General features: G+C 37.1%; 1 protein-coding gene across 1 annotated transcript in view; it reads right to left on the bottom strand.

The window, feature by feature from the left end:
* The window catches only part of DYRK1A (dual specificity tyrosine phosphorylation regulated kinase 1A), an 87909-nt gene that overhangs the window by 9999 nt on the left and 52410 nt on the right, over nucleotides 1-25500 (bottom strand). The window contains exons 3-6 of the mRNA XM_080376611.1: nucleotides 13624-13829; nucleotides 4009-4101; nucleotides 3030-3218; nucleotides 2145-2292 (exon numbers count right to left, since the gene is read on the bottom strand). Of these exons, the coding sequence (XP_080232737.1) occupies nucleotides 2145-2292; nucleotides 3030-3218; nucleotides 4009-4101; nucleotides 13624-13829 (636 nt within the window). The remainder of the gene's footprint in view (nucleotides 1-2144; nucleotides 2293-3029; nucleotides 3219-4008; nucleotides 4102-13623; nucleotides 13830-25500) is intronic.

Below are 25500 nucleotides of genomic sequence, written 5' to 3'. Positions count from 1 at the left end.
ACCTGGCAAGAATCACCACTTACACCAACTGATTTGTAACTTCCAACATGCTACTGACCAGACAGTACCACCTGCAGCTGCCACACAGCTCAAATAGTTTGGGTAAGAGCTGAACTTGCCACATCTTTCCTTCAGTGAAGACATGGTATTTGAACATTTCTCCTCCACTCTGCCACCAATTTCACAAAACTAGAAGACCTTTATGCATCGTTACGCTTGTGTTAGGTCTGAATGAGACCAGTTACAAGGTCTGAAGATAGTAGAGGAGATCTGACAGAAGTGTAAGCAGTTAAGCATTATGTCCTTAAAAATCAGGCTACAGCATATTTAACCACGTTTTTCCTGAAGTCTACATTTTACATTACATAGTATATTGCAATACCTGCAATGACTTATTCAGCAGCATCACATATCTGAAAGCCTATGTGAGGGTGAATTGTCCTCATGCCCTACAGACAATTTATTTTTTACATTAATATACTGAATGCTTCAATTAAGTCTTGTTGCAAAAGTATGTTCCAAAGCAACTGTTCCTATACTTATAAATATTTTCCAGTGAAGTGTCTAGAGATACCAGTTTTCTATGTTCAGTTTTTGCACAGCATGCAGTACAAGGTATTCATTCAAAATGTTATGTTTGGGATTTTTGATCTTTACTGATGCTGTCATGTTCATTTAATAGTGTTAAATAAAAGGAGACCTATTCAAATAGACCCTAATAGATTTGGAAAAGAGCTTGAAACAAGCCTAAAACAAGCATGAATTCACCTTCCTAAGCAAAGGCAGTATATATTATTTCTCCACTGTTGAAAATTATCAGAACTTTTTTTTTTTCCCTTCTTTGTTTCAGCACTGCTTTCTATATAGTCACCCTGCCTTAAATCACAGAGGGAGATTATATGATGTTTTGGACCATTTCATTTTACCTGATGTTACAGACAGATTCTTGGAAGATTTAAAGTTCAAGAGCTTATTTGATGAAGCCTGTAGTGTCTTCATTTGCTACCTATTAATCTGAAACTGGTCACGTCTTTAATGTTCCTGAAACATCTTTCTGACTTAGTATGCTGTCAAGTTTAGTAAACACGTTATTAATAAATTTAACTTAAAAATACCTTTAAAACTTTTACACTGAATACATAAAATGTATTCTGAAGATAATATAATTTTCTATAAAACAAACTGAAGTGTAACTGAATACTCATCAGATAATTTAATACCAAAGTATATTAACATTATTTCTAAGGTGTTTTTTTCTAAACTACAAAAAGAAAAATTAGTAATCCAATATATACATGCAAATCAGAAAAGCACAGCTGTTAGTATATCCAATTCTACAAACTAAAGGATGCTTAAAACCAGTCTTATTTTCCTTAATCACTCTTTTTCATACTTTCCCATCTCTCTTTACAACATGCTGTTGTTTCCTTCCATCATCTTTTTTCCCAGTTCTCCACTCCAGAGGACTCACAGGATCTAATAAACTTTTTACACAAGTTGACTTAATTTCATCATTATTATAAAGTTCAAGTAGCACTATAATAATAAGTCATGGGAATAGCATTCCAACCTACAGGAACCATCAAAATTATAAGCTTTAAAATATTTTCACGGCTACAAACGGGCAAGTCTTAACATTTACACAAATCTTATCTTAGTTTTGTTAAACAAAATTTTGAGCTTTCTAAACATACATGATCAAAACATAATGGTTAAGCTAGCCATAAAACTACTGTATGATGCTGGTTTACATCACATATGCCTGCTTTTATCCATGATGGTTCTGAGATAATTTACGACGTATTCAAAGTAGTGAAAGAGATGTTAACTACTACAGACCACAGCTTCTGTGGAAAAGGCTGTCCGTGGCAACTTCTTCAGGTGTCCATATAATTAACTGGAAAAAGAAAATTCTACAAAAGATCTCAATGCTACTAAGTAGTTAAGTGTTATCCCAAATGATTTTATACATTATTCTTCTGGATCTGGTCCAGTTGCAAAGCAAATCGAAAAATTTGCACTAAATAATACTAATAAAAGTTGTATTATGAATTTCTTTAGCACCAGAATTATCCTACATTATATAGCAAGATCTAAAATATTCACAACAGGATTAAATAAAAACAGAGTAACTATTAAAATACCTATATAGTACTTCATCTCAGTGTCATGTTTGTTCATAAGCTCGAGCAGTCGCACTTCAATCTGGGCTTGGTTTAAGAAAGCCTTCTTGTTTTTTATTATTTTGATAGCCACCCACTCCTGTTCCACTCGATCATAAGCCTTTACAACCTGAAAAAGTCAAATACATCAGTAAAATCTCTCAGGTTTTCAAAATACAGCTAAACTCAACTTTCTAAACTTTCTTCACTTTCTGAATTCACACATAACATTTTTTGAACTTTTATTAAATTTCTTTTCTCAAATTTCTTCTCTCACTTGATACTACAATAAAGCCACAATTGATCATGTGATGTTTATTGCAGTGAAGTCACAAAATAGAACTGAGGCTCCAACTGAGGCTTCACTAAGGCAAGCACTATATCCAAATGCAATTATCAAATCACCAAAAACAATACTGTAAAAAGACTGGCAAAATCTGAGAAAAAATAACAACAAAAGAAATCCTCCTTCCCTCCATCCTCCTTCCAGCCTTCTTCTCAAGACTTGTCTAGAGCAGTCTATGAAGAGCTATGAACAGTCAAAAATGTTACTGAGTAACATTTGTAATAGGTAATACCTAGCACTAAACTTGTCTTAATTTAAAAAACCAAGCCAAACAGCTAAGAATGTGAACTGATAGCAAAAGGCTGAGGATTTTCTCATTGCAAAATGCTTCACCAGGTCTACATACTTGAGTATATTCAAATTTAATCTGTAGTAACAAGAAACAGCACAAAATACCAGTGCCTAGAGCAGGCACTCAGTATAATAGGATTAAGGAAAAAGTTTGATTTCAAAATGAAATAGGAATACCACTCCAAATGAAATGCATGATTCACATGAAATACAGGTTGCTCACACATTACCTGTCCAAAGGAGCCTTTGCCTATTAAAGAGTCAATTTCATAACGATCCATCCACTTCTCCCCATTTTTTACAATATAGTCATAGTTGTCATCATCATAGCCATCATTGTAAACTTTTCTCTCCTTTTTATGACTGGAATCATCTCCTTGGCCCTGCTGATGCCGCCGTTTTTTTTTTGCATAGTAAACCTAAACATGAAAGGTACACCGCTTAAGAGTGCTTTTTAGAACAACAGTTCAATATGGAATAGAATCAACTTTTTATAATCATCGTATCTAATCCTGTGTTTTAAAATGCAACTTTACTACTGGAAAAACAAAAAATCCTCTCCTGCTCACTCCATCTGAAGTCATGTCATTATACCAAAGCAAAGTCTTGATAAATAAAGATATACCACAGTACACTATACACACAGCAAAATTAAAAATGGTAAGTAGCCTGGAAACCAAGAGTTATCAGTTGCTTTTCCACAAGACTGAAAAAGAAGAATTCCAAGTTAGGCAGTCAGTAATCACTGCAGAAATCACATTTGCTACAATTGCCAAAGAGCTAGAAACAAACTGTCTTCCCATATTAGCCACATAATTTTTATATTTTACATTTGCCAATAATATTTCATTAAATATTTAGGGAAAACACTTTACAATTTTCCTTAAAAGCCCTTAGACACATTCATAAAGGCTTATAGCATGAGCTAAAAGACTGCATTTGTGCCACTCGTATTTCCTTACCATGCAAAAGAGAAGCTTAACATTTGTTTATAAAACAACAGAAAATAAAATCCAGGATAAAAAAAGTCTGCTGGACAGAAAGCAGGACCACGACATCAATGATCTCAAATGAGATGTGAACAACAGAAAGAAAGCATGATTTTTCTAATATCTTCACAAGATTATGAATAGAAAACATACTTAATAATGTATTGCAAACAAAAAACTTCACACCAATACACACTACAAAGATAAATGGAGCCATTACCTCATTAATATGCTTGTATGTTTTGATCAAATCCACGGAGAGTTTCCTCAATGGAGCAGTGGCTGGATCACGGAACGTTTGGGGCATCCGCCTCTGTAATATTACCATATCATAACTTAGAAAAAAAGCTAGGACTTTAATGATATAACTACTAGATCAAATAATGCTATTACTCACAGAAATGAGTAATTTCATTGCATTATTTTTTTTCTTTAAACAGACATTTAAAAAATAAAAATAAATACAGGAATCAAAAGAAATTAACAGCTTAGTTAAGTAATTTTAAAATAATTAATTAGAAAAAAATCCCAAGATTCCTACCTCTCCTCCCATTATGCCTAACAGGCTTAATCCCAATAAACAGTTTTCCCCTCAGTTAAAAATAAGCTCCTTTGACAACAGAGATTCTTGCTGACATTACTCCCCTACCTCATGACTGATACATGAACTGTAACCACATTTAATGTATGGCTGCATTAGAACTACAAATGGAAGTTAACAGTAATAATTACTGCAGAACTGTGGCTGTTTCCACATTTAAACTGCATTAAAACCCAAATAAAAAGACTTTCAGGTCTATCATACTTTGCAATATCCAGGCCTAAATCTAAATCCTAAAGACAATCTAAAGAAATATAAAGCATGTACACGAACACCACACCTACTTTCAAAGTTTTAAAACAACATCCCTGAAAATGTAGTTATGTTCCTCATTTGTGTTTCCTAAAATTGACTACGTTTAGAACAAATGATCTTCAACAGTAGGCCATTTTTTTACTGGTTTCCTGAAGAAACAAGACTTACGTGTGATAAAATTACTTGTGTGCCTCTTAATTTGCACACATACACCATATAAAGAATGGATCTACCAATCAACTTCTATTCCTCCTTAAGATTTGTTTGAAATCTTAGAAGATAAAGCTCCTGTTCTCAGGAGTGGCAAGCTGGAGGTGAGCAGTATCCCCAGTAAAGAGAAGGCAGAAAGGTCACAAACCATTTTGTTTGGCTAAAGCTGACTACCTGCTCAGCAGACACTTAACAGCACAACTGTACCACCAGACAGTCTGGCAACTTCTCTGTCTCACCCAGTGCAAGCATCATATGGGGAGCTAGGTGAGGCTTGTGGGACTGGTCCCCTAGCCTGCCTGCCTCTACTCCCTGCCTTCCCAATGACAGAAAACTGCAGGACAAGTTTTGGAGAAAAGCTTGGTTCTATTTCCTTACTCATTATTAAGAGGGTCAGTGCCACCATTATTAAGAGGGACCAAGTGCCACCACACTCAGCCTTACAACTTTTATCTCATCTCATGCCATCAAATACACTCACGTTCATAACCCTCTTCACTTCCAAGAGCTTAATCTCATCTGCTGCCTCCTATTACAGCTAAACTGATATGCAGTCTCCTGCAGAGCTGAGGAAAGAGCGTAAGCTGTCAACAAAAATAATTAAACTGATTTTTGTATCAGTATTGCTGAACTAATAAACAAACTGGAAAAGCATAACTGTCCCTATATCTTTTATGGTATTACTTAATACATATAATGGCGGCTGTGCAAATAGCTCATTTTTTTTTTGCTCAATGACCAAATAAATAAATATATCTTTTTTAAAAAAATCACACTGAAGTGACCCAAAGAAGCTCTCACAGTCAGAAGAGAAAGAGTCTGTGCTTCTGAAATTGCACCTGAACTCAGGTACCCAAGCAACCATACTAAAAAGCTAAGCTCCCACTCTCCTCTGGTGGATGCGCAGACTGCAGGGGTGGAAAAACAAAAGTGTCAGCAAGAGAGAAAACAAGACAGAGCATGGACAAACCAGAGAGTTCTGGAGGAGGAGCGGGGCGGGAAAGGAAGGCTCCTGAGAAATGGCAACAGAAAGCTTTGATGCACACCAGCCCAAATATGCCCACGTAACATTTTTATACCCTGCGAGACTGTGGATTTGAGGTCTTTTTGATTAGGGAATGTTTCTCAAGAGATGATGTGATACAATTAAACATCCCTCGGGGAATTTTAACCCAAGTCGTGTCCGGTTTGTTACATTCAATCTGCTTTTGGATATGCCCACTACTGTCAATTTCCTCTTAGCAAGTTTACCAAATTAATCCCTTAATTCTTTTTAATTACAAGCACGACCATTTTGTAAACATCAGGAAAGTCTGTTTTAAAGTTTCTTAAACAAACTGTTTGAGATTTACAAAACATTTTTGTTTCTTCCTTTCATCTGTCAAACAAATGCAAACCATTAAACAGATCACACCTAAATATGATGTCTTTCAGTCATCTCCCAGCACTGTTAAACTACTAAACAGTGTCTAGTCCAAATCACAATTGTCACTGTTACGGGCTTTTCAGATGCAAGTATTTCCTTTACATTTCTTAATCTGATTTAAAGAGATTATTGGAACACATGAACACTATTTTGCTGGTAAAAGAAACCATGCTGTGGTGCACGAATAGTGGCAGGGACCAGTCTCTGTCCTAGGCTGACATAACCACCACAGGGTCTCCATTACACAAGTTAGAAGTTTTGAGGAAAGAGTCCTAGTGTGGAAGAACTCCACAGTTCAGATCAACTATTCAGACATTAAGGTTGCTCTAATTTGGAAAGGGAATTTGTAGAACAGTATTCATGTTTATTTTCTAATTTATAAGTCAAATTTGCTTGCTTACTGAAAAAAAAAATCTAATTTCAACTCTGAAATAAACAGCTTAGGAAAAAAAAATATTTTGCTGCTGTTCCCTAGTCATAAATAATTACAATTCTGCAGATTAACCCATGTTGCTTCTTGCCAGTACCTTATTTGAAAATTGTGCTTTTAGTTGTGCATTTAGGCAGCCACACATGTCTGAGGGCACATTTTAAACCTGTATGAACTTTTTAACAGGTACTTTTTGCTATCCTGGGTTCATAAAGTGTTAGGTGACAGAAGATAAAGAATCGACCTTTTCTCCTTCCCCCTGTTATATTGCAAAATTTGTAACATTCTCTTCTTTTTCCAAGGTCCTTTTGGAGACTCTTGTTCCCTTCTTCCTGATGATGGAGGACTATGGAACAAAGTGGTCGTTATCCATTTTAATACACTAACGCTCACAAATTCTTTATCATTGGGCTAGTACTGATTTCCCTCTTAGCTTCAAATGCTCAACCACAAAAGAAAAAAACAAAAGGACAGGAAAAGAAAGATCCTATTGCACAAGCTTCAGTCTCTATCTGGTGGCCAGACAGCAACACTGCAACCTCAGATCTTCCTAAAGATAGAACACAAATCAAAATATATGCTTGTATTTAAACACTGAGAGACAAGAAACTACTTTCGTTACAATTATTTAAGTCAGTAAATACCCATCACACTCTGACTGGTCCACACTTAAGTCTCAATGGAAACAGTACAGCTACCTGCGATGGTACCATGATGAAAATTACAAGTAACAAGCTGAAATTTTATTTCCTTACCTATTAATCAAACACACATGACAGTGCAAAAGGCAAGCAATAGCACCACTTACATGTACTTGACACATTTGAGACAAACCATGTTTTAAGGAAACTATGACTTTTAACTCAGGTATGTTATTTTAACTAGCAGAGTCTTTGAGGTTTAATGAATGAAGGAAGAAGCAACATATTTCTCTCTCTTTGGACATACGCTTTGTTACCTAAAAAACAGATGGCACTGCTCCTCACTAAATGCATTTTATTTTGATTACAGGAAATTCTGAGCATATATATATTTTTTTCCTGTCAATAGAATGCTTTAATTCAGATTTTTTTTAAAAAAGAAAGATCCATTACCAACCACATTCATTAAAAGGGGAGAAAAAAAAGAGAAGTTCTGTTTGTGTACAGTACACATTCCATTTCACAAACAGAATAAATAATGAAGATTTTATACTATGAGGGCAACTTTTAGCAAGAACTCCCATTGTAAAGGCCTACATAATAGACTCTCATATTAACTGAATGGATTAGGCTAATCTCCTAACACAACTTGCTATTCAAAACCCTTCTTGCATCACAATAATATAGGATAGGAAGTCAATACTAATAGCATATCGCGGTGGGCAGCCACGTAATAATAGACAGTGTCTCCAGAAGGTCAGCAAAACAGATGTCTAATTGCTATAACCACAGTCACACTTCCCCATAATATACAGCAAACTCCAAGTTTTTAGAAAAATTACCAAGGAGAAAAAAGCGTGTGTGTCAAAGAACGAAACAAGCGAAATCTAAGACTATTCTTCAAACTGATTGTACTCAGCCGGAACTGTATGCAGGTAGGGACAAAATTTCAGTCTAACTACTTTAATCACTGACTTGTGTTCTGTGAGTACTTCCCTCCTGTTCTGGCTTCCTTCCCCAAATAAATGAGATTGTTGAATAAAAGTAATACTAAGAAACAGCTAAGTTTAAAGTTCAAACAGTTAAATAAAACCAGCAAGGAAAGAAGGGTCATCTGCCAAGATTTTACCTTGTCTGACTCAGCACAACAGTTTAACAAAAAAGAAAAAAGCGGGGAGCAGAGAGAGAAAGGGAATGAAAAGCCCCACTCTGAAATTCTTGGTGCCAGAGTGTAAACTTATTTTTCTAAAAAAATGTCTGAGATAAATGGAAAGTGAGAGAAATGCTTCTACTGAAACAAACTGCATGCTCACATTCATGACAGTCTGGTGAAGTCTGACCATCACTAGTACTAATATTGCTGATTAGGTAGCTGAAGTAACTGATAATTTGCTACTGCCTGCTAGAACACATTAACTTTGCAATTATCTAGTTGCAATCAATAAAATCTCTGGCCAACATCTGGTCAGTAAAACCTAGAATTCTGCTGGTGGTAAGTGATCTTAGATACATACAGAGAGAAAGATGTTTAGATTGTCAGCCTGACCTTTGAATTCCAAGTGTTTTATGAAAGCTAAACTGTTGGAATCTGTTACCAAAATCTGCCCAGGAATCTCAACTCAACTTTGTTATCAAGTAGATCAGTTTTCTGATCTTTTGTACTTAAACTGAAAAAAGTTTTGGGCGATCCCCATATCTATGATGAAGACAAACATTAGCACAGCAGAAAAGAAACACCTGTCTGAAGTTGTGAAAACTTTTATCTTCTATTCACATCAGGCTGTGTCGGATCGGACAAAGAAGTATTACTGTTTGTTACTGCTGAAGGAGGAAAGTCCCACAGATCTCATCCTTTCTGTTTACTCTAGGTCACACGCTCTTACTGTTTTCCTGAAGCTGGTTCTGGCACTCAAGAGAGGTAAGACCACACAACCAAGAGCAGGACCCCCATCCTGCCCGCAGGCCTGGGCACTTGGTGAATCACAGATTTAAAGTAAACCATTATAATCCAGCAGGTTTGGGGAAACAAAAGCCTCAAACCTAACTACTGAAGAAAAAACAAGAAAAAAAAAGAACAACAACAAAAAAAAAAGACAGAGATGGAAGTTCTTAACTGTAATTTAAAACCCCATAAATAAGTGAAAAACAAAGCAACCTGGCTGGCTTTGAAGTATCTTCCTGTTATTTGCTCCTTGCCAGTGATGAGATGAGTAGGTTTTGGTGACCATAGACATAAAGCAATAGGTGCAAGTGAAGCTTATGTAAATAATACTTTAAGGGTAATGCAGAATATAAATACACATAGTTTATATAACTTTTAATATAAATTGTCATTACTGTTTCCTAACCTTTAATCTGCAACCGTGAATGATTCATAAAAGACCAGAATATGGTCTGCAAGCCATTACAAATCAAAAAACAAGCAAGATAGAGCAGGAATAAAAACAATAAATTAACATTCAAGGCCTAGCTTCCCTATTATTTAGTTATGAATGAAAATCATTACAGGAACTTGAACGATACAATACTCCTCTAAAAACTGAGTCAGTCTTCAGCAAAAAGAAAGACAAGAAATAACCTGAAAAAAACATAATAAGGGAGATCATCTTTGCTATTTATCAAAATTACATCATTTACAGAAAATGCTGTTCTACATGCTAAAACTTAACAGCTACTCTTAGCAACTGAGAAGCAGTATCCTTACGTATCTTGCTGCACCCTGAAGAAATTTATTTTCAGAGAAGAACTACATGCTACCTATTCTTTCTATAAAACTTTAGCATCCCAAAAGCTGACACTTCATCCTGGGTTTTAATTTGCAATCAAGTCAATTTTGTCTGGATTTGGACAAAATACTCTGCGTCTACACAGCTCATCAAACGCGACAAGCAAGAAAGGAACCTTCATCACATTTGCATTCTCAATTCTTTCGGTGAAAGAGTCACTCAAAGATAGGCTCAGCTGCTCCGCAAATTATTTAACAGAAGCGAGTTTATCGAAACGATGGAACACTTCACAGGGAGAGAGGGCTGCCTTCCCAACCACCAGGCGAGCTGGCGAGGCAGCGGGCGGCCAGGCGGGGAGGCAGGCGGTGCAGTGCAGCACTCTGCCCAGCAGATGGTGGCTGGAGCTCGGGAAAGGACAGGAATCTGCCCGCCGGTCCCGGCACAACCGCAGCCGCCCCGGGCAGCCTCCCGCTCGGCTGGCCCACCCGGCTCCCCCGCCAACACGGTCACGGAGCGCTCCCAGGAGCCAAGGGGCTGGCGACTCGCTGTTAACCAACTGTGGGACGCTTGCACCCAAATGGGCGACTTTCAGGCTGTGGAAACCAGCAGCACCGAAGCTGACCCAATCGTCTAGGCTGCTGACAGTCACTGCTGCCTTAGGAAATTCTGGGAAACTGAAGCTCAGAGACGTAACTTCTTGTCTGTTTGACTGGATGCAAGACGTTGCGCTGAAAGGATCTACCCTTTAAGAATTACACCTCCTCTGTCTGCCAAAAGTCACCCTGCTCTTCCTCCTGTTTTTTTTATGGCTATATTAGATCAAACTACCAAGCAGGCCTTCTACCACAGACATTCAGCCAATATATTCCTTTTGCTGCCCACATTAAAAACATGATCCTAACTGTATCTACTTGAAAACAGACATTTGTCACCTTACGTGACTGAAGAGAATTAGCCATTACTAAAAGGTTAGTCTGGTGTTAGAAGCTTTAGTAACAGCCAAGTACATAACAGAAAGAACTAGTTGTGGGATTCCAACGAAGAATGAAACAACCACACAGGGACGGTTCAGAAAATGATCTCTGCAACTGTTTTACAGAATTGACATATACAGGACAGAACTGCTTTTATCAAGGTCAAAGAGAAACAAGTTGCAGCATATTCAAGGCAATACCTTGAATAAAACAGATTCCTGCAGAAATGTAATAAAGAAAGAAACTGTTAAGATGTATGTATCATTCAAACATTAAAACCTACATGGTATGCTGTTACATCTGGAGCAAAAGGCAAGATGGCAGTCCTCAGCAATGGAGAAATATAAGACAGCAACACCTTCAACAATAGAGGGCCGTGGCATTTATAAGAAGAAAAAAAAAAGTAAGATTTTTATTTCAATCAAGATGAACTACAGCTGACAAAAGGCTATTGAAAGAGAAAGAACAAGAAAATTTTTTTGCAGAGACAAGATTTGATCTAGAACAGATGATCTGACTCACTAGCATAAAGATGTCAGCTGGATTTGCTTTTGCAGATAAGATTAACCAGAAGTGCAGTGCAAAGGCAAAATGCCATTGAGACTTCCCAATAGAGGCTCATATAGAACCTCCACATCGAACTGGAATCTGGTGAGGAGAACTCTTCCTGGGTCTTGTTGATGGGAGATGCACAAGAACTCGAAGGAGAAAAGAGTCATGAAAGGCAAGTAGTCACAAGACTTGAAAGAGTTGGCCACCATCAAAGCCAAAGGTGCTGAAAGCAGGTCACAAAGATAAAGGAGTAACAATTCTGAGCTGCTCAGGCAGAGGGCAGAGGACTGAAGACTTCAACAACTCAATTACAGTAAAATAGGAAGACAGAAGCCACAACGCAGAAAAAACCAAGATGGAATTGGAAAAATAAAAACACTGATTCTATAAAAGAGCGTTAGTGGTACGAAGACAGCTTGACTGCCATTATCAAGGTGTCCTGCTGATCACTTCTTCATATGGATAACTTCCTGAAGCCAAACACAGCTTTTTCCCTACATCTACATCCTCATTTCAATGGGCTGCATTCTTTGGTCAACAATTCTTGGCTATTCTCTGAAAACTATTCTTCAGCTTTCTATTATTCAACTACCATTTTAAAGCCATTGTGACTACAAACAGCAACGGATGGCGATACATCCTGAAGTTCCTTGAATTTGCTGTTTGGTCTGAAAACATGAACAACTAAGCACTAATGCACACTAAAGCTGACAAATGTGATGCCAGATGGCAGCACTTACATAAGGGGTACCTTGAAAGGTTTAAGGAATGCAGCAACTTTTCTTAATTGGCTGACTGATTCACTAACCTCATTGTGGAGGTTTTGGTGAACCTTTAACTGAAAAAGTCACATAAAATACCTTTATAGGTTTCTCAAGCTAAATACTATTATATATGAACAGATTTACTGTTCCTACTGAGTGACTCTCATGAAAGTAAAAACATCCTTTGCCGGCTTCATTCACTTTGCCATTCTTCACAGAGCCCTAATCATTACAGATCTCCAAATCCTACTATCAAATATCCTGGCATTTAGTTTGACCACTCTCATCCTCTCTAATCCTTCCCTCTTTCTGCAGAAGTGTCTTCCTACAGAACAATACCAACAAAGCATATCTTGACGGTACTGTAGATTTATCTACTGAAACCATCCTGAACATGAGAACAGACCTGAATCCAGTAGCAGCAAGAGACTTCACTCTCAAATCCTCTAAGTGAAACATGCCTCATCAGCCTGCATCAAATTCTGAAGCTCTGACTTACAGACTTCTACATGTAAAGCTTTGAAATCTACCTGCGTTCACATCTCCACAACTGGACTGTGCCATAAGATTATCTCTTACACTGGGCAATACTAGCTCTTGTTGCTAGCAACTTAGCACTATTAAGCTAGGAAACTCCAGCAGTTCTAGCAACTCAAAAGCCAGTACGGAAGAAACATTGATCTTTTCAGCTCAAAAGCATTCATATTCATCATAATCCCTGTGTTAATTTTACCTCCTTGCAATAGTAAGTCATAAATTAGTAGTGGTAAAACCCCAATGATAGCACAGCTTTAGATTTTGCTTTTAACGAAGCATATGTTCCTTAACTGTGTCTTTTGTGCAAACCTCTCTATTCCAAATACACTAACCAGTGACTCTGCATTAAAATGCTGTCCATTAAGAACAAGTAATAAAGCAATCATATTCTAACATCAAACAGCCCTAAAAAAAAAAAAAAAGAAGCTACTATTAAACTCTCTTTCCAACTCTCCACTTCGACAATCTTTCTCCCCCCTCATTTGAAAAAACATTAGAAGTAGAATAATCACAATAAGTATGTACCAGATGTTTAAAAACAACTTCCAGAAACTTAGCTGTCCACCCATCCTTGACGAGTCAGGAGTTAATTAAAAAAACCAAAAAACCCCAGACCACAAAAACATATGCCCTGATCCTGTAATTTACAGGTGTGTCTATGTATTTAGAGAAAGAATTATTACATCTAAAATTACTTTTATATTACTAAAATCACTTACCTGGTTTGTTAATGTTAAAGGTTGCTGAATCTGGTCAGCATATGATAAGGCAGAAACCTGTTGGTCATTTATGTTCTGCTGCCGACGATCACTATACTGCTGATGTGAATGGGACATCTGTCCAGCCATCTGAAGGCCAGCAGCATGGAATGAAAACGATGGTGCAAGCCGAACAGATGAAGGTTTGCATGCTGAAGTCTCTCCTCCTGCAAAGACAATGTGAGTTTTCAATGCAGTTAACGGCCTGAAAAATATTTACCTCAGTTAGCCTTCATCCTATCCTACAGAGATTATAAACACTAATAGTTTCACCATTTCTAACATACACAGGATTTTTCATACACAATGAACGCAGAAATCATCCTTACACAAAGATTATCTAGCTGAAGTGCTTCCTCCTATTTCACTGTGACAAATTTTTCATTAATAGTTTATCCCTATTTACCTGTAACATCCCTTCTCTAACATCTCCACCTATGTGTCAACTCAATCAGAATCTGACAGGGATTCTTTGCAAAGATAGGGATTTTGTGTATGGATTCCATGAAAGCCAGAAAAACATAAAAGTTCTGCCTTTTGAGGTTGCTCACAGCAACTTTCTGGACTGACTGTACCAAAATAAACTAGAAGGAGAAGAAAAGCTACTGCCCAGCCTTAGCAGCTCATCTTCCCTGGCTCCAATGTTTATGCCTTCCTACAAACTGCTTAGCTCGCTAGCCTACATTTTTAACTTCCACCCTTCTTCCAACGCATGCTGTACTTCAGCCCAGCTTTCCAACTCCTACTGCTGAGTTTCATCAAGCTATAGGTAGCAAGCACTGTAACTTGAATTAATTCCTTTTTGGGAATATGAAATCAGACTGCAAGAAGCAACTGCACAGCAAGAGACAAACACAACACTTGGTGTCAAGTTGCAGGAGACTGGCAAAACATAAGGCCGAAGTACTAGATTCCATAACATCCTGAAAAATGCCAGATTCCACAGGCACAGAATCTGCCTCTAACCGGGACAGATCCCACACCTCTCAACTCTTGTTTGACACATCAGGTGCCATTTAAGTGGCTCACAATCTACTTGCATCTTCACTGTCCTCTAACAGTAAACAGGACAGGTTAAAGTACAATTTGGCTTGCTTTGTTTGCTAATGAAGTTTTAGCATGCTCCACTTTTAACATTAGTCCTTTTTCTTTTTGCTGAATACGCCAGAGTGGGGAAATCCTCTAGATGGTTGCCATGTTGGTACAATGTAAGCAACACAGCAGGATGGGACAAGCAGCCAGGTGCACTGAAGCCAACACTGCCACTAAAGGAATACGTGTGGAATCAGAAGCTGAAATCTAGAAGCACAATTATTGGTGTAGATTAAATTTAGAAGCAAGACATGAAACAACCAAGCATCTAACCAGCAAGGGAAATCTCCATTTCTTTTACAATCAAAACCCTGCAAGAAAATCAGTGGAAAACAGTAGATGAACACCACACATCAATTTGACTTTCTTAAAAATGACTGACTGCTCAATTCGCCACCTATTCTAAGTTAAGAAAAAATAAAATATTGAAAATGACACTGCATCATTGACTCAGCACCTATCAGAGCAGCAGCAGAACTGCATGGGATGGAATCAAACACCATTTTACATTAAAATCATTTCAGATAAATATGTTAAATTAAAAAAGTTAAAAAAAATCATATTCAACAGCTATAAATAAGGAAGCCTATACACAGTATAATCACTGTTACATTAAAAGGTGTGAAGTAGAATTGTACAGTGAAATATACACTGACAGACCACTGGTCTTTTTCTCCACTGTCACAATTCAGTACTACTAAAGAATTAACAGAACAAACTGCTCCAGAAAACGAACCGGTTGCCCACAAGCACCCACATATTTTCACAATGTTTTATTAAATCTTCAAAATTTTACTTTAAAACAAGAAAAGGAAAAAACACCAACAAAAATAACAACAAACAAATAAAAAACCCCACCCCAGACCTTCATGAAGGAACTATGATAAATGAAAACCCCTTTTTTGTGTGCATTACAGTGCCTATGGTAACACGATGAAGTATCAAGATGACCTTACAAACGGAAAGAAAATAAAGAAATTCCTGACATCAAACCATTATAAGCTAAAAGTCAACACTGCACAGAAAATTAACTCCTCTGTAAAACATCCATTAAAAATTGCTTTATGATTTTTAACAAATACAGATCACAGTAAGCTCCAAAACTGTCCTCCAACATTTAAAGACACAGTGAAATATCAGAGTGTAAACTTTTTACAATACTTCATCTTTTTCTCTTTTCATTTCAAGTAACAACTTATATTCACCTATGAATTGGACAACAGCTTGTGGTCTTCTTTTTTAAATTTAAAATTATGGATTATGAACTTCACAAGTTCATATTTAAATACAGAGGAAAACTATGTGCAAAGTTTCTAATGCATCAGCTGATCTCTCTCAAAGATAATCATGGTTCCTTTATATATTAAATGCATTTGTCACTTAGACCATGTAAAAACAGTATAATTTTTTTTCCTTGCTACTATATATTCTTAATATTCAAACTTCATTTCTACTAGAGAATCAGAGTTAATCTTCCATCTATACAACTTGATAAATTTAGTGTACATTTACTTTTCAAGATACACCAAACAGTGCCATAAGAATGGGTGGACAAATGTAAGACATTATCTGCTATGCCTACATTCTGTTCTTTTAATTCTGCTTAACCTGAAGAAAAATAATATCATTTAGCAACATCATGGTGACTGAATTAAAAGTCAAAACAATATTTAAATCAAATAGTCAAAAAATACCATTAATTCTAAATTATAGAGCCAATTACTTTAAAAGTTTTACCCCAGGCCACAGTTTCCCAATAGCATACTATATATCTAGCACATCTGATAACTTAACAAAAACAAATTTTAATTTAAAAAATTCTACACTTGCACATGTCCCTAAAAAAAGGCTCACAAATATACACACAAAAATCCCAGTACGATGGAGTTGTCATTTACAATTTGACTTCATAGTATCTTCTGACATTCACCCCAAAGATCACAACAAATCTGAGGACAAACTGAATACTGCAATACACGTACTTAAAAAAAAAAAAGGGGGGGGGGGGCGGGGGGGGGCGGGGAGTAGAAGTATAATTACTCCACAAAAAGAACAGTTGTAATACCAGTCTTTCGGTTCAGTTTAAAACTTTCCATAGTTGCACACCCTTTCTCCGACAATGTCGGGAGTCCATTGTCAGGACAGTGAGGCTATAGTCTTCCTGGTCTTCCAAACTGATGTTGGTCACTTGCAAAAGCAATGCCCCAGAAAAACAGAGCTTCATAATTTATATCAAGGCAATTGGACTGCAGAATCACAAAGAAAGCTTCTTTAAGAACCACAGTTAAGCAAATAACTTACTTCTTTATTCAGTCAATTTACATTTTTGCGGGAGATTTAATGTTTGTGACTAAGAAGCAGTTACGTATTTGCTTGGAGGAAAGTCATACACAACCTATGATGTCAACATACATGAATCAAAATTGTATCCAATAAAGAACTTTTTACAAACCATTGTTCTTCGGAAGAAATGTAAACTGGTTTCACAACGCAGTACTGAGTCTCAGAAAAGGGGACATTATTAAACTCAAGAGCCTGACAAGAGTTTCATGATGCAAAGTCTGTTACAAGTAAACAGATGGAAACCAGCTAGCTCATACACCATGTTCTTATACCAAATCGAAAGGCATTTTAATAGTCTCTGCGAGTATGGTGGTATCAACCCTTGACCATGCTAGCAATAAGCAAGAACTACCTGGGTCAAAAGTTTAAGAACTGTAGCTACAAGGTTCTGAAAGATCAGTAGCCAAGTAATTTTTACCTTTATGATTTCTTACTGTCAGTGAAACAGGAGATACAGGAGTTCACACACTTCTGTTGCTGAAAGCAGTCTTAGCTATCAACAAAAACAAGTCATGTTGAGGACATAGTCCCTGATGAAATACCTGCCCTTGCCACATTTCAGACTTTGTTCCAGGATACCTGCAATCCTACCCCGGTACATTTAATCCCAAGAGAACACTCATAACTTACTATTATGAGCCAAGAAACAACTAATGACATGTTAGGAAGAAATGAGGGGAGAAAGATGAATTGGCTAGAATAGCAATCTTGACCTCCTTTAGTTTTAGGCCGAGGAGTCAGTCAGCTATAGAAAAAGGAACATTTGTGTACATCTATTAATTGAGGTTCACAAAACCCCTGGTGGCTGAAGTTCATTTGGAGAGCTCTAGACATTCAAAAAAGTAAATCTACTGACCACCACAGGAATACTAACATCCACAGGGGCTCGCTACCATGCCACATCCGTAACTTCTACAGGATAGAAATATCTAAGGAACAAGGTCTAGCCAATCATCAATCTTCCTTTCCAACCACTGTAAATTCAAAGGATAACATGTTGTGAAGCACCCTGGGAAGGAAACAAAGTGACAGAAAACAAAAAGTATGCCAAGATCTCTATGCATTAAGTACATTAAGGGAAGAGATTACGGATTGGGAGTGGGCAGAATTACATTATGAATGGGCTTTAGCTAATGTGTTAGTTCAGCAAATGGCACAAAAATATATACCTGTATGTATATTTGCAGTTTAAGTTGTGACAGTTTACAGCAAACATGTATTTGCCTGTGACAAAACTAAACCAGAAATTGTCATAAAGGTCCAGCTACAGCAGGCATCCCTTGTTTCAGCCTCGAGAGTATACACATTCCTTTTCTCCTACAGTCATGAATGTAACAGCTCTTTTGAAAGGAAGCTGTTCAGAATACTCTATGTCATTAGACATTCCATACACCATAATATAAGCAAAATATAAATGATAACAATAGTAACTTCTTGACTTGTGTAAATTTACTGTCTCTGGAAATCAGCAAGTGAGGAAGAAGTGATCATTAATAAAATGCTACATTACTGTATGAACAAACCACTGTTAACCATAACCAGAAGAAAATGTTTACTTTTAAACATATACCAATAGCATATATATGACAGAGAACTTAAATTATAACCTCAAACGAGGTTCATAACTCAGGACTGTATGAAAATGCAGATACTGCAAAAATGGATTGCCCTAACATATGGAAGAAGGTAACATTTATTTCTTTAAAGCATCATCTTAACAGTGGAAGAGCCCAAGTGCAAGAATATATTCAACCTGTTGATAATTTGGTGAGGATGGGAAATAACTTCCCTCATTCAAAATAGCTTTGTTTTAAATGACTTTTCCAATTATCAAAGAAATTATTAACTCAAAGTAGAAAAATACTTGAGCTGGTAATTATTGAACAGTCTATAAATGAACCACAGTTGGTTTAATGTAGGAAAATATTTGGTACTATTTTGCGTCATTTTTAAAAACTCAATGCAGTTTCAAATTTCAATTTCCACCTCACCCATTTTAGATTCATTTTGACATCAGTCTATGTAACTAATTTAGGCATCATCTCCTCCAAAAAAAAGTATCATAAGGTAACCAAGTGGTGCAGTGCATTGCTGGCCTGCTTTCAACATAAAGCAAGGCATAAATATTCACCAGCTGATGGCAAGAGTTGCAGGTGACTGACTGTGTGCCACCCCATGAGCAGATCGTTGTTTCTGCAAAAGTGTGTGTATTGTGGTCATTTGAATTTGGTATCTAAGAATACGGTACGAAAATTTCAACCGAAGTTTTCCATACAACTGGGCCATTGTATAAGTCTATTCCCTGGACAAGATGGGCTGGTGTCTAATAGAATTAGAAATCATGCTACAGCCTTTCTCACAGTCACTGACTGACCACTGGTACAACTTGCCCAGAGAAGCTGTGGATAACACGTTCTGGGAGATACTCAAACCCAACTGGTCACAGTACTGGGCAACCAGCTGTAGGTGGCCCTGCATGAGCAGGGGCAGGTTGGGCCAGGTGACCTCCAGAGGTCTCCTCCAGTCTCAACAGTTCTGTGTGCCACAAATGTCAGCACACAGTAAGTGACAAGATTTCTCCCTTTGAATCAGGAGTTGTTAGGTCAGCTCCTCTGTCATGTAGGACTGCATGTGAAAATCCCAGTACCAATTAAATAGCTTCTTCGCAGTTCTGTCACCCAACTCATTAAAGATATACTCTGCTTTTCAAGGTATGTATGTGACTTTCTTTGTCCCTCTTGTCACAGTTCCACTGAAGTATTTTATTTACGTATACTTATAGTGAAGGATAAAAAGGGAGACAAACTCAGACATTAGAATCATTAGCACATTAAAAGTGACATTTCCTTAATATTTTTTCATACCTACTTACCTCACAATGTAAAATGAAAACCAAAAAAGGACCATTACAACACTTTTGACCCTCTGAGTTATACAAGCTTGCCTTCAAGACCAACAAAAGCATCTTCCAGTGCAGCACCTGACCTTGATTTCATGACACCAGAACACAGAGTCCTCTGCTTCACAACATAACCTTTGCAACAGCTTTAAAAATATTTCACTGTCTGTTGACTGTTGTGCAAGATGAGGCAAGTAAAAGCAGTGAAAGTCACACCAGCATTCTATTTCATACTTTCTTTCAAAGTTCTAATGTAGTCATTCCCCATGTTTGAGAACTTACCACTAACCTGCTATGTAACTGTTTTCTTTTAAAATTCTAACAACTTCATAGCCCCTTCTGTACCTAAGCCCTCTGCACCTGGCTTCCAGGCAGCGATTACTACTTCCGCAGAACACTTGGCTGTTTCCTAGTGACATTGCTGTCCTCATTTTCCCACCTCTTTGTCCAGTTCAGCTCAAAGAAGAGGCAAACCTTTTTATCAGATCCATAAATTAAAGACTTGTATGGCACAATAGCATTTAACTGGCAGAAATAATGCAGAACTAAATTGGAATCAGTGGCAATAATCCTTGGGGGTTTTATCCTGGACTGTGGGGTCATCTCATTATGAAATATGAAACTTTCTCCTCTGCACAACTTGTCTTACTTCATTCTCTTTGTGTTGCTAGAACTCCTCTTCCTGTTCATCAACATTTTCCCTATAAAGATCATCACTTTGACCCTAAATGTTTTGAGCTTCCTTTCACCTCCTCTCCCTCCTGCCCCATCCTCACTTTCCCTTTTCTATCTCTGCCGTCTACTATTTAGGTCATTCAGCAATGTGCAGCAGAGGTATTCCATACCAGCGATACGTTCGCAGTTGAATGAGAACCTGCCAGAAAAACACGACCAGAGAATGAAAGTGTGAACTGTATCGTTCACCACAATGGGTATTCTCATTTCCACACTCGGAGTTGAAGAGCTTGTGGGCCTTCACCACAGACCAAGCACGGTAGTTCTTAGTATTGCATATGACTGGTCCAGACTTCAAATCCTTTTACTTCCAGTCCCTGCTATGCCACCACAGATGAAAGCATCCTCCCATCTCGTTATTTTTTTTTTCTGTATTCAGATTACTGAATGTGAAAATAGCCAAATGTCTCCTCAGAGAAAAATACTGTATTAGTTGAGGCACTGTACAGCCCTCTTCCTTCATGTAAGATCCACCTTTTTTTACAAAGTTAATAATTTTGCATAGCACTAGTCAACCTAGTTTTTTGAAATCCATGCTTGGAGAAGTTCTCAGCGCCAATGAGCATTATGATACCTCAGCTATTACATTGACTGTATCTCTAAGAAACGACTCTGGAAAAGCAAGACAACTGATCTTTGCATTGTTTTAATACCCAACCTCCTCTACATTGTATTAGCACATCCTAAAACAGGCAGTGAGCCATTAGCAATGGAGACAAACACTTGTATCTTGAGAACTCTCTGCTCAAATAAATCCACATTTAAGACAAGTTAGACCTACCTGAGCTCTGCCTAAGCATAATAAATGTCAAACACTTGGGATTTTAGAGTTTAGAACAATCATCTTTTAAGCAAAAAGCAAATGCCAAGCTGAACTCTAGGTGAACTACTGCTCTACTGAAACACCGCTTTCCCTATTGTCCTCATGCATTGCATTTAAAATGACCGCATGAGAATGTGAAGGTACACTGACTTCACTCAGCTTGCTCTGGAACGAGGAAAGCTGAAAGAACCCAGGGAACAACGGGAAATTACCTGCAGCAGCTACTGTAGAACAAACAACTCTGTTATAAATATCCCACACCAGTTCCTTCTGTGAAGGAACTATATTATTGTGGAGGAATTATATTATTAAGAATGGCCACTTCAGAAGCTATTCTATAATAACGATTCAGTCAGCTTCCCTGTAAAGAAATGCCAAATGCTACTTTCTCTCAAAGCAAAATTAAGCCCTAAACTTAGAAACAACCACCCTTTCCAGTCTTGTTCACTAGGCCAATATACCTTGCCCACAGAAACTTCCTGCTTGTGCTCCTTCCTAATGGACCGAGCTGCAGAGAAGACTAAATGCTTAGGAGGTGACATAAAATCACTTCTGGGTGCTGTCTTTCCCAACAGTTTGCAGTCCTTTGACATGACTTGCCTGTCATGTGTCTGGTCACATGGCAGAGACAACCTGGAGAAAAGACAGCCCAAGAGCAGGCTTCTTAACTGTTCTGACGCTGTTGTGCCTGCCTTGACTATCCTCTTCCCTAGATGAGCTGCAGCAGGAGGTGCACTTTGGACAGGACTTGCATGCATGTGCTTTATTGCTTTTCTACAGGGGACACTAGTTCCTTCTACTACAGGAATATGGTGGCCAAGACCTGTGACAGGGGGAGACTGTGTTATGTGTCTCTCCCTAGCCACTTCAAAAATCTGGTACCAGAAAGGCTAAATGCCACTGCTCACTATAATCTTCCCACAACAAGAGACAGAAAATTCTAAAATTCATGAGCAACTTATAATTTAACTCATTGCCAACAATACATATACATCTGTATTTCATTAACATATAAGTATTACTTTGAGTATACTCTGAAAAATCTTAAGAGCTGAGAAAATATTGTGAAACTACTTTTTTTATAAACAAAGCCCAAGATTGCCAAAATTCTCAGCTAAAACCTATGGGAAACACAAGAATTCTAACTTTTCAAAGTTAATAATCTTAAGCTTTATGAGAATTCTGTTTTCACATTTCTATTCTTAAGAAACAGGCTGCCTAAGAATACATCTGAAAAAACCCTACAGTCCCACAGGTAAACAGTGAGAACTGAACCTGTGCACAGGCCTTCACATAGACCAGAAGCCTCCACCCAGGTACACACTGGACTGAAAGAACATTAAAATTGAAGAGTACTGTACACGAAAGCTTGGAAACACCACAATACTTCCACAGTTTTAATTTAGTGCATCTATGAAAGTAAGTTATGATACTATTTAGTTACATGAATACCCTATTTATTTTAAGAGACAGAATGGAAGTAGTGCTCACTGAATAGGTTGCCATACAATAGATATTTTTATTTTCATTGTATTTAACATAATGTCCTTGACACTCCTCAGACTGTGCTCCGAATAAAATTATTACTGTCCGCATATATATTCTATAGAGTAGTCATTGTTTTTGTATCCATTTAATTCACAAACAACAATTTCCTTCTGCAATATCCTTCAAGACTGGATTTTATCCTGTTCTGCAGAAGAACAGGGAGACACAAGTTCAACACAAAAAGGTTCCACAACTTTAAATTTCTAGTTTTGTGTATGTAAAAAATTTGAAAGATCGTACAAAGACAAGGAACATATATACCGGTAGGTAAATCTGTTACAGAGCTCCACAGAAGAGCAGATTTACAGGTTAGGTTTTAAAAATTTGGGAAAAGTAAAGCAAATGAGTGGTCTGAAATAGATGTTCATTCCTGCTCGCAAGCAAAACCAAACAAGAAGGGGTAGCTGATTCATGCTGGACTAAGGACTGAAAAGTAACATAGTTCTTTCAAGCAATGAAGCACTAACACAGGAACTAATCATATATCAAATCAAAGATCCATTCAAATCAGTGTCCTGTCTGTAAAGTGGCCAACAGCAGTCATCTCGGAAGAGAACAGGGCAAGCATACAGCAGTAGCTGCTGGCATATTCATCTAGTCTCCAGTCCAGGAATTGCATAAAGCAGAGTCCTTGTGATTAATGTGTATATATACATATATATATTATACATCCTCTTCTTCCATGGACTTTCTGACCCACTTTTTGCATTTAAGCTTTTAGCACCCAGAAGACTGCATGGCAAAAGACTCCGCAGCTTACAGTCAGCATTAAGCACCACCTCCTTTTGTTTGTTGTGAACTTGCCTTTTTCATCTGATGACCTCTACTGAATAGTAACAAAAATTAAGGCTACCCTCTTGCAAAGAGGCAATGATACTGACATGAAGGAATGAATGACAGGCTTCACATCAGCAACTTCATTTATTCTACTATTGGGTGATTGGTTTATTATTTTTCTTCAACTCCCTTTTGACACAGGGCCTGCATGTGATCCCCGAAGAGAAGATATTCTAGTATTTAGAGAACAAGAAACATTCTCTCTCAACTGTGCAACTGTATACATGCCAACAGATTTATTATTGAAGGTTTTATCTTTTCCTAATATATATTCATTATTCTTCAAAAGTTCTCCTACCACACTGTAACTCTGTCCAACTCTCCATCATAAACCTGTTGCTTGAGAAACACTGGTCAAATTCAAGTAGTTTGGATGATTCAGCCCAGCATGGTATTTACATTATGCCAAATTAGGAAGTGAAACTGAATAACTGAACAATCAATACTTAATTACTGAACATTTAATAAACTATATTTAAAGAGGAGGACTAACATTTGCTTTAAAACTGAAACAAAAATTATTGAAATAGTCAATAAACCACTCCTTTTTCAGAAGACACCAATGCTAGTTAACACGTGCCAAGGCTAGGGTTCTAATACCTCTTTTTTCTCCCCTCCTACAAATTTATGTTTATTTCATGATTTTATACATTTATGCTAAGGTTATGTGGTTTGTAAGTTTTCAAAGTTAATGAAAAGCCTGACATTAAAAAAGAGGGAATATAAAACCAGGGGAAAATGGAGATCTACTTTTTCTATGATCACTGCGAAAGTTCGTAACAGCTCTTTAAATAGAGAAACAGAGAATGAAGTGTGACTATTATCCTGAACATAGGTTTAAAAACAACTACTTAATACCAACTGTTGTAAGAATATTTAATCTAGGTGAAAGGCCCACACCTGTCCTTCAGTTCTCAATGCAACCTGTGAAAAATACAAACAGAAAACACTGTTTATGCAGAAAGTTCTGCCAAATTCAATAAGTAAAAAGCATAAAATAAAAAAATATTTTATAAATCATGGTAATCTCATAACACAGACAACAGAAATTTAGTGACATAAAATTTAAATTGACATGATTTTATGAAAGTCATTCCATTAAACACGCTATAAAAGAATCTCTACACTAACATTTCAGAGTGCTTCAAGCAAACTCTTAGTTTTTAGCTTCTAAAAGGTACTAGAAATCACCAAGTTTCCCTACTAGAAGGAAACATTTGCTTTATTCAAGAGCAATTAAGATTTACTTCTGCTGTCAGTTTTCTGAAGGGTTTACAAAACAGTAAAAAATTGAAAATTCCACCAAAGTAAAAATCCAACTTAGTTATAGGCTGCTTTTTAACTGTAAGCTTTGGTCTTCATGATGAGCACAACTTCTAAATGGCTGCAGACTATCACTCATCTGAACTAAGGTGCTCCAATGTTTAGTTTAAAAAACAAACAAAACTTATTCCTAAGTATTAAATCATGAAAATGCTGTCTGTTCTCTTGGTATTAAAGTACCAATTAATCCAAATTTATAAACATTTTTAAAAGTATTTTGTGCACAGAGGTTTTTCAA

This window comes from Falco punctatus (genome assembly GCF_963210335.1).
Source record: "Falco punctatus genome assembly, chromosome: 2".
NCBI classification, from domain to species: Eukaryota; Metazoa; Chordata; class Aves; order Falconiformes; family Falconidae; genus Falco; species Falco punctatus.
Note: the sequence above shows the minus strand (reverse complement) of the source record. Positions and strands in the feature narration are given on the sequence as shown.